At 41.9% G+C, this 13,767-nt stretch overlaps 1 protein-coding gene across 1 annotated transcript in view; it reads left to right on the top strand.

Annotated features, from left to right (window-relative positions):
* The window catches only part of agmo (alkylglycerol monooxygenase), a 47,657-nt gene extending 34,126 nt beyond the window's left edge, over positions 1–13,531 (top strand). The window contains exon 13 of the mRNA XM_083760477.1: positions 11,036–13,531. Within this exon, the coding sequence (XP_083616603.1) occupies positions 11,036–11,116 (81 nt within the window). The 3' untranslated portion in view covers positions 11,117–13,531. The remainder of the gene's footprint in view (positions 1–11,035) is intronic.
* The last annotated feature ends 236 nt before the right edge of the window (positions 13,532–13,767 follow it).

Below are 13,767 nucleotides of genomic sequence, written 5' to 3'. Positions count from 1 at the left end.
CGTTCAGGACTGTTCATTTTATGAGACTGTAAAATCAACTACTGTATTTCTGATTTTAAAAAGAGAACTCTAAAAAGTACAACTGTCTAAAGTACACCTGTCTTTGGTCATCAATGTTGTTATGGAGACATTGGCTGAAATCCTTGTTTGCACAGTCAGTGGCAGCCTCATATACTGTAAATCTTTATTAATGCATTATTGAATGCATTGCTACTGTACAGCTCTGTACACCAACTGGACATAATGCGTACTGCAGAATTTATCTTTAATGACCAAAAAGAGCAAGTTTAGAGAATTAAAATTAGCATTTTATTAGATAGGAGAGCATGAGAATCTGAGAGTTTGAATTCCATCACCAAGAATTCCTCTTGGTGACGGAAGCATAGCCATAGATGTCTGTACACTGTGTTTTACTATACTGTAGCGCCCTGGGTGTGACACTTCAGCTTGAAAGGATTTCCCAGCATGCCTCGGGGTGTGCCTGCACTCATTGTTTTATTGTTGTGTTCATTTGGCTTGTTAATTGATTTAGAGACGGCGGTTTTGCATGTTTATTGTGATTAATGCTGTTGTTTGATGTCTGTTGTTCCATTTGGTCGTTTCTTTTATGTGTGTAGGTTTGGTTTGAAACTGTGGGTGATACTCTACGTAGGTGTAGCTGTGGTGGGGCAGGGGCAGGGCAGTGAGGGCACCCCCTTTTCTGTGGCAATGCATTGCAGAGGTTTTTTTTTATGAATGCTGCAAATGAATACGTTTCCTATATCAAGAAGACGCCATGTCTTTCAAAATTGGTATTACTGTATAAAAGAGAACCCCTAAAAGTTGTAACCTAAGTCCCATTGAAATTTCCAGTTTTCAAGTGAAGTTATACCGTACCAGTCTATGATTATCTTTTTCGTGTTCAACTTCCAAGGGAAAGATAAATACCATTGTGGCCAAAATAACAAAACAAAACAGAGAGGCTAGAACAATATTATTAAGTTCATGTCCAGCACAAAAGCTTCACCTCACTGCGCAGTGGCCCTTATCTCCAACACAACACCTGACTGGTCTGCAAAAAATGATGACTCCCACCCAAACCACCCACCCCCTTTGTCATTGTCAGAACTCCAACCCTGAACATTGAGATAAGACTTCTATCATTGGGAGGTTTTTGTTATTTGTAAATGTCGTTTTCCATGAGCCAGATCTCAGGTGCGAGAGGTTAGTGTCCTTTTCTGTGGCAGGAATGCATGGTAGCAAGGAGCACTGCTGAGGTTAACGGGATCGTGTGCAACTATGGAAACTCGGCGAGCATGACATCATCTGAAAGCTCGCAGGAATGGAAAGGAAAGGAAATCTCCTCTCGTGGCGAAAGTGGAGCGATTTCAAGAAAAAATATAGTGCTGGATATAAGGACTGCTCTGTGAGAGTAAACAATTTGGCGGTCGACAGTACACGGTGTGAAATATTATCACTCAATGTGCAGGGAATCATGTCCGTCAAAGTGTAAGCACTTGGTTTATGTTGTCAAACCTGCTGCCAGGGAAAACTATGGAAGTCTACCACCGATTGGTCTTTAGGGAATTTTCCATCAGTATTTGGTTCTGGGGCTTAGTTCTCAGTTCACTTCTTAGGACAAAGTTTACTTTCTTTTGAACTGAAATGATTGCATCTTCTTACAGTAATTGTGATTTAGTTTATTAAATGCCCTCATGCCTGCATGTGACTGTAAAAACTAATCTGGTATTTACTCCTCTCCCCTCTTGAGATGCGCATGAATCTGATTTCATACGGCAGTAATAATTCTCTCAGAAGAAGTCTCTCTCTCTCTCTCTTTCTTTCTCTCTCTCTCTCTCTCTCTCTCTCTCTCTCTCTCTCTCTCTCTCTTCCTCTCTCTCTCTCTCGCGTGGGCGGGCGGGCGCACGCGCTCTCTTAATTGCTCGATCACTTGGCTGATACTGTTACTGATACTTTTCGTGGTAATCTCATGTGGAGTGAGATGGTAAATGTCTAGTGGTTTGCTGTGATTTGAGCACACGTACCGGACTTACAAGTTTGAACTGAAGACAGGGCTGAGGTTGCGGAATTGGGAACAGGCGTTGACATGTGGACCAATCCTTTAAAAGTTTATTCTCCACTCTGACCACAAATCATCTTCCTCCATGTGCACTAGCGTGGGCGCATGCCTTAGAAGGAGCGGCATTAGCCGCGTAGATAAATAAGTAGGACTGTGATCAGAGGGGCCTAGTGAATGATAAACTGTCTTCCCTTTAATAACTACTTTCAAGGTGCCTTTGAGCACAGCGCTTAACCCAATATACTTAATTGAACAGGTTTCCCCAGGGTTCTATATGAGGTCTGCTGCTTTTCCCCTCTTCATCGAAAAAAGCAAATCTACCAGCTCACAATGTGGTGCATTGTACATCTGCTATTTTAGGCCCCAGAATAGGGACACTAGGGTCCAAGTTCTTAACACCCAACAGTGGGATAGGGTGGAATATGACTCAATAATTTCAGTGCACAGTAAATGTGCTAAAACTGCTTATTTTAACGAATAAAATTTCGTTTTTTATTGGCAACTTAAACCTTTTAAAGAATAAAAGTTTATTTTAACCAATCTTTATGGCATATTATGTTAATGCATTTGAACTAGCACATGTGCAGTAGTTAGAGGCCGTGGTCTATTTATACTTCCATTGAAAAAAAGAAACCAGTTCTTGTACTACTACCTGAAGGTAATTATCTTTCCTGCCAAGCGGGGATGTCTTCTTGGAACAGTGGTAGAAATGTGGCCTCTCATGCAAGAGACCGGCAGTCATAACATAAGCCAGATAGAACAGTATTTAAGCTATTATGGATTTTAAAATTAAGCCTTACGGGTCTCAGAGTTGAAGGAGGATGTCGCTGAAAACAAAGCCGGTCAACACATTCCCTGGGTAAATGTTCTAAAAGAGGAAGTAGAAACAGACATGGAGGTGAAACAGGGGTGGGAGGTTACATGTCCTAGGGGACTCATCTGTCTGTACTCTGTGCAGTCTCAGTCTGAGATATCTAATTGAACCCATTCTCAGAAGACACGGTTTTCCACCACTCTTCCACCTCTCTTCTCATAGCACCACACCTACATTATGTACTGGCTTGATTTTGCAGAAATCACCCCCCACGCATTACACCCCCCCCCCCCCCCCTCCCCCCCTCCCAAATCGCATTTCTGGATTTGTGCCCTCTACCGTTGCTTCCAACTTTCCGCCAGCTAGCTAGTTCACTCTCCACAAAGTTGTCCGCCAGCGAGGCCACCCAGGGAATTGCGGTTATTAGAGAGGTGTAGACTTCAGACTCTCATTGAGGCTGAAGTCAAGCCAAGCTCATGGGGTCTAACGTGACTTATAAGAGATATCGAATGTGGAATGTGCCTTATGATTTATTTAGTTTTTCTATTCGTTTTTTTCATGGTGTGGTTTCAGTGACTCCTTAACAAGGTACAGTTTAGTCCTTTATGTAATTTTGGTGGTGATCTATTGACCCCTGAAAAGGAAATTTGTATTTTCGCCTTCACGGCTGGTTGCGATTCAATATCTTACTCGGGAACTTCAGCAGCAGAAGATGCTGAGCACTGTAATAGTGTAGGATCAGATCTCGAGCCTTCCAGATGCAACTGTCCATGCGTGCGAATAGCCCAAGCATCCAAACATATTTATAGATTATATCAAACTGATTGATACCATTAAAGAACCACACAATGCACACAGCAAGTTCACCAGCTGTAGTTTGAGCCAATCAGCAATTCAGTAATACCCCTTTGCACACCAATAATGGTCGTACAGTATAGCCTATCTTATCTAGCCTATTTAATGCTCAATATTGATTGATTGATTGATTGATTGATTGAATACTTGTTGAATACTGTTGGCAGAAATGTCCTTGCGGTCTTGTTTCCATTCAGGCCATGGGTATTCAATTCATAACCATGACATAAAAATAATAACTAAATTCTAATCATCATAAATGGTGATTATAACAGACCCCTCACCAACCTTAATCCGGTCGTTTTAACGGACCCCTCACCAACCTTAATCCGGTCGTTTTAACGGACCCCTCACCAACCTTAACCTGCAACACAAAACAGCTGCGTACAACGCAGTGTCACTGCAGACACATGGGTTCACAGTACACTGTGTGGAGGACTTCTGTATATCGCAACGCGGGGGGACTTTAACTGACAAGTGACGGCCGGGCTACACCAGGCTTTTCGCCCACGTTTTGTGCACGTTTACCCTAAAACGCGAACCCTGCATACGCGCACTTAAAATAGGACTTAATTGATTGATTGATTGAATACTTTGTTGATGTCAAATGTCAAATCTGGACCTAAATTTGCACGCGTGTGCGTATTCGCGTAAACGCATGCACGTTTATGACAATCTATTTAGATTACCTCGCTAGTCGCTGCAGTGGCTGGGCTGTCAACTGTCAATATGAATGTGCAGCCTAAACCTAGACTGCTTGGCGATCAACACCCGCGCGCACGCTTTTTTTTACCTTTATTTTATTATTTTAGCGTTTTTACAATGCCCTAACCCCTAAAAATGAGTTATTTATTAGCAGCTCACACACATACACACATGCACTACAGCCGTACAGCGAGTCATCATATCATGATAAGAGAGATTATTATAAACTACAGTCAGAAGCCAGAAGTTAAGTTAAATAAATAAATTAAAAAATTGTTTTTTGGTTTTTTTTGCCAGGGGGTGCAGTGCCCCCCCTGCACCCCCCCCCCCAAGCTCCACCCATGGCTGGCACGGCACATTTGGCATTCGAGCGACACGTCGGGTTTATCCTTAAAACGACGAGATGTAACTGGAGAAAGACATGGCTGTAGATTGCACTATAGCCTACCCGTTGGTTGAACGCATGCAGAATAGTTCTTTGTCGGCAGTTCAATTCAGCGGTTGTCTTAAATCACTACTGTACAAAATTGTTTTAGATTTTGCCAGAGAGTCTTTTAGAACTTTCTATATAACACATATTGTTGAATCATCATATTGAACTGCCAAATCCAATATTTTTCGAAGGAAATTCTGAGTCAGATATATAATAGATAACGTATGATATATATAGATAATGTAGAATCAATGCTATAAATCCGATCTCTATAGCAGCTATTGCAAACAGTTAGATCTCGGAGGACTGGCCACGTACTGTGTTAAACTTGCAACATCACCAGACTCCCTTATGTTTTGATACACTTCCACTGTACAGTTGCTGCTATTGCAGCACATATGTTACGCCTGGCTGTGCGTCTGCGTGTGGGTGTGGCGGGATATTTCTCATGGCTGTGCTACAAAGCAGGCACCAGACTGGGCTCTCTCTGGTGAGACATTAAGTTGCTTAGTAGTGTATCCTTCCTCTGGGTCTGCCCAAAGAACTCAGCATACAGTATAGACGGTATATCTGCTCGTAATGAACAGACAGGAAGTACAACTTTGCACAGGGGAGGCGAAGTGTGTGTGTGTGTGTGTGTGTGTGTGTGTGTGTGTGTGTGTGTGTGTGCCATGTGCTAGCGTGTATTCAGCGCATATTCAGTATACTGTACATGTGTATACAGCATGCTGGTATATACAGTACAGGCACATAAATCAGTATCTGTTACCCTAACCCTATATCCACATGGACCCAAGAGATGTATGCCAAATACCATATCATTCACAACCCATTTAGTTTGTTCTCGTCTGTTTCAGGACATGATAGCGTGGACCTGTCATTTAGGAGAGTACAATCAGACCCAGAGAATTCTGATAATCAAAAAGCACTTTTCTGTCAAAGCCCTCCTACTGTACAGTACAGTGGTTCCCAGACGGTGTGCCAAGGTACAGTACACTGGTGTCCCATCAAGTGTACAGTATGAGTGCCTTGGGATTCGACATTATTATTGCAATAAATTCAACACAATGCAAAACGTTATGCTTTAATCTATAATATACCTCTACTGTATATCAGTAGTTGTGCACACTCACGTCCAATACCGAGACAAATTATATACCCTAAAATAAATCGAATTTAATACATTAAAATAACACACACGTGCGTACACACACAGTGACACACAAGCACACACACACACACACACACACACACACACACACACACACACACACACACACACACACACACACACACACACACACACACATATACTTTGTAGATACCGGTAGGCTATTGTTACTGAATGCAGGTGTGACTTGCCCATTGGTGTGCCTTGGGCACAAAACGTTTTGAAATCACTAGTAGTAGAAGCAGACTGAAAGCAACATGAAAAAATACCATTTGACCCTAGGCCTGGTGTACTGTAGGCAGCCATATGGACGGGGAACTCTGGAAACATCCCATTACAGGTCATATATCACAGGGCTGACAGCAGCCATTCTGCCTTGTTTTCATTTCAATCATGAGTGCAGCTGCTTTGGAGAGCACTGCAGCCATGTTAACCCGCTACAGCCTGGAAGGCTTACCGTAGCATAGGCTTCCATAAGAGAGATTTGATGAGGTTCAACCCAAATGCACCGTTACATCATGCATTTTCTTTAGGCAAATGTTGTCTTATTTAACATCAGGTTTTGATGCCCCTCTTTTCAGCCTGGCTGGGCGCTCCAGCGAACCCAGTTGGCAGTGTTTGTGTTTGAGAGGCAGCTTAGGTAAATGTGACTTTGTCACTGCACTAGTGACTCCTACTGGTTGGTCAGGGTGCATGTTCAGCGGGTAGGGAAGTTAGGAAGAATGTTATGCTCTCCCTGTGAATGGTGATGATTTACTGTCAGGTTAAAAGAAGTGGAAGGTGTCTCCATGTACATCAGATAGAGGTACACACCCTCCCCATGCCCACAGAGGTTGTTGGCAGTTAACACAGTACATTAGCAATGACAATGAGAAAGTGAAAAAGATTACCCCAAATTCTGCTAACAGCTACAGTGTGTGTATTCTATTTGTTATTCAGGGGTGCTGCTAGCCCCTCCTATATACAGGTTCAATGTTTGGTTTTCCTTAGACAAACATTAAAAACGCCATTGACAATGGACAGAGTTTAATGTTTTGTCCATGATTGTTTTGTCCTCGGTGTTGTAAGATGATAAGAGCGCCCCTCACTTCACACGGGTGTGATTTTATAATGTAAGACAGCTCACTATATATTTGAACGTAAAAAGATCTGTGCCTCAAAGCTAAGCCTTAAATCTTAGTCCTATTGGCTACATGCATTCCATTATGTACTACATTTCTCCTGTATGCAGTCCCAGCAGCAGTCAATTAGGTAGGGTTCATACTGTAGTATACCTTTCACCTGGATTTACTCGTTTTGGTATTTTAACTGGAAAAAGCAAGTGGGCATACTATGTATACTCTTTGATTTGGTATCTGTGATCTGAGCTTACAATTGTATCATAATAAAATGTCTATGGATGCTCTGTCCACTCTGCCTCTCTTCATCCACCTGAAACAGATGTAAGAACATGGGAAACCACATGTGATTGATTTCTCTTATTGGTGCCCTTAACGAACTACCCTCTCCCCAAATAAAAAATAAAGTGAGTGTGAGGCGATTTGTTGAGATTCCTACTTTAGGAGCTGGTGTTCTCTGGTTGTAGCGCTTATTTGCAGATGATCGAACCCGCTTCCTTCCACAGTGTAATCTGTCCCACATGGATTTCCTACCTAGTCCATTAAAATGTAACACAGTGGAGCCAATGGGGAAAGATGGGAACTGGACAAGAAAGAAAAAGCCTCCCCTCCCCGTGTAGCTTTGATAGAAATGTCTGTCAGACAGTGTACAGTGATTTGTGAGGTTCTTCCAAGACTGTTATGTGCTCCTGATCCCAATCCATCTCGGAGATGGGCACGACACAACTTCATGTCTGTGTAATCTTTAGGTGCTATACAGCAACAAAAAAAAAAGCTTCTTTGGAAACTTTGGCACTATTTCTCTACTACTCCCATCAGTTGCTCCCTGCCTTCTATGTTTTTTGTGTGTCCTGCACTCCCTCTTTTTCTCTCTGTGGGGAACATGTATGCCAGAACAGGTAGTAAGAGGCGCGGGGGGTTGGGGGGTGTGGGGGTAGTAGGGCACATTCCAGTCCGTGTTGTGATCTGTTCTCTCGGTCCTCTCTATCCCTCCCACTCTTAACGTATCTCTCTCTTTCTCTCTCTCTCTCTCACTCTCTCACTCTCACCCTACATCCCTTTCCCTTCGCGTTCTCTCTCAGAGGAAAACAGCTGTGGCGTCCAGGAGGAAAAAAATGCTTTTTTCCCATCAGGCTTTTGCCTGTGATGGACAGGGGTCTGGTTTTGGCTAGCTTTGCAAGGTAGGATGCAGTTTATGGCCCAGAACACAGTTGGGGGTGGAGGGTAGGGCCGTTTTTCGCAAGCCCTTGTTGCTGAATAGCATGGTCCCCTATGGTGGTGACCCCTCAACCCCGATGTGAGACCATCATGGGAGATGACTTTGCCCCACTCCTTAACCTTTTGGAATCAACTTGTCACTATGATCCTATGGTCCAACTACTAAGTATGGAAGCCTGTTTCCGCTAGCGAGCTAAAAAAATAAAAAGGCTAGATTTGTGACTTTCTTTTCTCACAATAGCGGGGTAGGCAATTGCGAGAAAGTAAGCTATACTGTACTATATGTCTGTGGTTCACAGTTTAGGTTCTGGTTACTTCCAAGGGTTTGAAGAGGTTCCAGGTTCCTTATAGGTCCATCTGATTAATTTGTACAATCTCAGAGTTAAATTAACCCTGGGGATTTTACAGTGGCTGTGGGCTAATGCATATCAAACTGGGGGATCCTTGACATAAAAAAATCACACTCGTGTGAAGTGAGGAGCGCCCACTGTATTTATATCGGCCACATACGTCTTGCGTCGTATTTAGTGCCCTAAACAAACATTAACGTCCATAGACTTGACTGGCAAACGATTTACGTCATAAGTGCTCTAACAGACTTGGCTGCCATTATGTGCCATATGATGTAATCTTCAAAAGCCATGCATTGGCTTGGCGCCCCTCCAAAAGGTTTAGAAACACTGCTGCTACGTATAACAGTATTTCTTTGTATTTTTACTCGACAGTGGAAATTACTCTGTGTTTTCTTAGTTTGTGTTAGCCAGCCAACAGATGGGCAGATTTTCATGGAACATCGTTGAAAATGATCATCAGTTGACTGTCCTGACTAACATTTGGATCAAAAAGGCCAATGTTCAAGATCACAATCATGTCTTAAATAATTGCCCATATCTCTAGAATTGAGAGATGTAGAACAAAATATCGTGCAGTCTTAAACCTAATTTATGGTCTCAGAATAGCAGACCTACAAGCGAGTTGTGAGCTTGACGGCTGGCTATTCTCTGCATGGCACGATGAACTATATTATAACTACCGTATATTCTCTGCGTGGCACGATGAACTATGAATCAGGCTTTACTCAAAGGATCACCATCTCCAAAAGCTGTGCATGAGGCAGGATGTAACTCATTTGACCCTACATCCTAATTGTAAGTCCAGCATAATTTATTGCAGGCAGTGCTATTCAAACAGTAGCAATATTTTGGGTGCCAGCAGTGCAGAGGGATTGGTTCAAGCCTTGTGGTTTTAGACACATAAGCTGTAGGAACATCTTGTTCCCGTGCAGGAAGCATTTGAAGACACCATGCAGCGCTTGGGGCTGTGACAGTGGTGGACAAAGTACTCAACCACCCCAGTGAAAGTATAGTCAGTATAGCAACCTCACAACGCCTCGAAAACTTCGAGGCCTTGTGAGCTTCAACGTAGATCGTCTATTTTCATAATATTTATCGTTGGAACCGGGTCAAACTAAATGTAATGCCAGCTATTCCAAATGCTAAAAGGTACCGCACACAGATCAAAACGGGATCAAGGCATAGATTAAAAAAAGAGACGATCCGGGCACTCAAAGTTAAAAAGAGGAGGGAAGCCTTTATTAAATTAAAAAGGCGACTGCCAACATGTTTCGACCATTAACTGGTCTTCATCAGGGCAAGAATGAAGCACATCACCAAACACACTCATTAATTCCAGTGCTTGTCAGGGTGGGGGTCCCCAGATCAAATAGGGGGGTTGTGGCTTCAACTAGAGCATATCAAACTGGGGGTCCTTGAATTCAAAAGGTTGACAATGACTACTCCACACAACCACAATAAATTATGATCTGCACTGAGGTTGTAATACAGTATATACAACACTACAGTATATATATATATCACTGTATATAATTTATTATTATTTAGTCTCTTACTTAATATACTATTATGTCTACAATTTTGCACACTGAATATTTTGCAGAACATGTCCCAACAACATTTCGCTTCTATTAAGTTAGTGACAAATAAAACCTTCTTGAGTATACTGTAGGACTAGGCCACAAAACAAATACACACGTTAATGTAGTTCTGAGAGTGAAAAGTATGACCTATTGGGTAAATGTTTTCTGCTTTTGGGGTAAAATGTTAATATCCTTTAAAACCGGGAAAGCATCTGTGTCATTTTAGATTTTTTGTTTGAAATGGAAAACATCACTTTGTGCTGCACTGTGAGCTTGTACATCTACAATTTTTTTAATTGTTTTATTTATAAAAAATGTTTAAATCTTGAAAGTGTGAGAACTAGTCATTTAGAATGCATTTTGTAGAATTGGCCTCAGTTCTTATTTGGGATTTGGATTTTAGTATAGTACAGCACACGAGCTCAGTGGCCTTGTGGTTAGAGTGTCCGCCCTGAGACTGGGAGGTTGGGGTTCAATCCCCGGCCGGGTCATACCAAAGACTGTAAAAATGGGACCCAATGCCTCCCTGCTTGACACACTGGATTGGGGGTAAGTCCCTGCGACATACTAGCTTCATGTCCAGGGGGTGTACTTGTACATCAAGCTGCCTCACGCTACAGAAACAGGAGATAGGCTCCTGCCCTATGGGCCTCATGGCTCGGCAAGGCTACTTACTTATAGTACAGCACAGGATTTAACTAACCCCATTCTTGTTTTTTTCTCCAGGCCTTTGTCTCCCTCTCTCTGCTTTACTGGGTCGTGCAGAGCTTCTCTCAGCTGGTCAACATCAAGAAGAAGTCCAACTGAGGGAAGAGCGGGCCTCCGATTGACCACACTGTACCGTAAAATACAAACCAAATTATAAATAACACTGAGGATTTTATTGTCTATGGGTGCCTGACCCCTGACACAACCTGGTGCTTTGGGATTCCATGTCTATGGGTGCCTGACCCCTGACACAACCTGGTGCTTTGGGATTCCAATTAGTTAGTGTTGAAGTGTCCTTGAGCAAGACTCTGAACCTCTAATTGCTCCCAATGTGTAGGATGGTGCCTTGCATGGTTTCCTCCGCCATCGGTGTATGAATCGGTGAATGTAATGCACAATCTATGTAAAGCGTTTTGGATAGGCCTGGGCCATGGCTCAGTGGTCCAGGCACCTTGGCTGGTAATCCAGTCTGGCAGTGTGCCGCGGGTTCGACTCCCGATCCCGACGGCCTTTACTGCATGTCTTCCCCCCCATCTCTCTCCCCATTTCCTGTCAGCCTACTGTCTGTCCCTCCATAAAAAATATAAAATAAAGGCGAAAGCCACAAAAAAAACCATTAAAAAAAATATATATATATAAATATAAAAATATATAAATGCACCATTTACCATTCCATCATTTAGTTTTTATTTTATTTTATTGTATTTTATTTTTTTACTTTTAATTTAAGTGTTACATAATTTCATAGCTACAAATTTTAACCAACGTCAAATGATGAGCATGATATATGCATGACCTACTAATGACATACTTCCACTTCTATGAAAAGCAGTTTTAGTATGCATACTATATATGTACAGTATATTTGTATATATGTGTGTCTGTATATGTGGTGTCTATGGTATGTTCACACTAGCCACCTTCTATGACGAAAAAGCGCTGTCTAGAGTGCTTTTTCTGCTGAAAATGAATAAATAAGAAAAGAACTGAAACAGACTTGAATACAACTGCATGGAATGGGAATGTAATAAATATGTAAAGTTTTAAATCACGTAGATTGGTAGAAGGTATAGACGTGAAACTAATCATGCTGAACGCTGAGGTCTCTGTGTTTTTCCTCCCCTGCCTGTCAGCTCTGCTGCCGGGCACATACAGTATTAATAGGCCTGGCTTTTACCAAATTACAACTCCACCATGAATCTAATGAACAAAATGTGATTATATTAGGTAATAATAGGTTTAATATACTGTTTTTGTTAGGCAAAACAGGAGGAGGGAGGGAGGGAGGTTGGTGGTATACTCCGTGCCACCATGGCTGACAGTGGGACATACAGTAAGAGAGCCAAATACAGTACATCCATGATAGAGACCATCAGCTCTGCATTTGTGTACAGTCGTGATTGGACAGCTGATAAATAGCAGCCCATATCATGAGCTCATTTCTCAAAAGGTTGAACTAATGTCAACTTTTAAAAGTGCCCTGCTTGGCCAGAAAAAGCGCTCTGATCAGTGCATTCTAAAAGCGGCCCGCCATGCAGTCAGTCGCCTTTTGGTAATTTCTCGAAGGGTTTACTTTAAAGTAAAAAGGCGGTGACTATTTTTAAAGGCGGCTAGTGTGAACATACCATTTGGTGAAGGGCCATGTTGACAAATGATCTATAATAACAGGCAATGTGCCCACCACATTTTTATTTTATTTTTTTCATGTAATTATGAAAATGTTTTGATCATTATTAGAGTGGCCCCACTGTTTGATATTTGTTTATAATCAATCAGGGCAGTGTACATTTCAGTCAAGCAGTTTAGTTGCTGTGTATGTGCAATAATGAATGGCTTTTTATCTCGGTAGTGAATATTCAGCCGCCTGACCCTCTGCGTTATATGTCATTTGATTGGTCTGGGACTAATCACATGGTTATAGCTTACAGTTGGTTAACCACATGAACCTCTAGTATCCCTATTCTGGGCATGTAATAATAGGTGAAAATCGGATCTAAAAGCTCACAATGTATCGCAGTGCGATGTGTTGTGAGCTTGTAGAGTGGCTATTTTTGCCAAAGGTATTGGTGTAGATAGAGGTAAAATACAACAACAAAGGAGCGGGCTTAGTATAGACCCCTGGGGGACCCCATGCAGTGAACAAAGTGCGGTATATGGATTACTGTAAGTGGTTAAGTTGGGACATGGGTTTGGTGTGGTTTAATTAAGTCTTATTTTTAGTTACGGTTAGGCACTGCCAGTATGACGATGTTTAGGCATGGGTTTGGTGTGGTTAAGGTTAGGGTAAGGATGTGGGGAGGGCGTTTGCCATGCGCTCATGCACTGAGAGCACTTTGAGTCTCTACTCAAAGCCGTCCGACGGCTGAATATCTACAGCTTCTTTTCTATGGCAAAACATACTGTGCTATTTACCTTACTGTTCATATCTGTACTTATTATTACCATTTCACATAGTAACATTGCACAAAGCTATATATTTTTCAATAAAACCATTTTTCCATTTTATTTCCATTACTCTATTGTTCTGGCATTATTACATTATGTTGTGAACAACCAAAAATATATGACACTCAAAACAAAAGCAAACCTTCAATGTTACTCAATATATATGATTCTGAAGAATATATTCCCAATGTACAGTGTTCATGTCAGAATGAAAAACTGAATTTACAGCAGATGGTGCTATTGCTGCCTTCTATCTCACCTTGGCAGATGTCATGAATTAACTTCATATTAATGTTACTGAATAG

This window comes from Protomyctophum parallelum (assembly GCF_964188405.1).
Source record: "Protomyctophum parallelum genome assembly, chromosome: 3".
Taxonomy (NCBI): Eukaryota; Metazoa; Chordata; class Actinopteri; order Myctophiformes; family Myctophidae; genus Protomyctophum; species Protomyctophum parallelum.
This window is presented reverse-complemented; position numbering and strand designations above follow the sequence as displayed.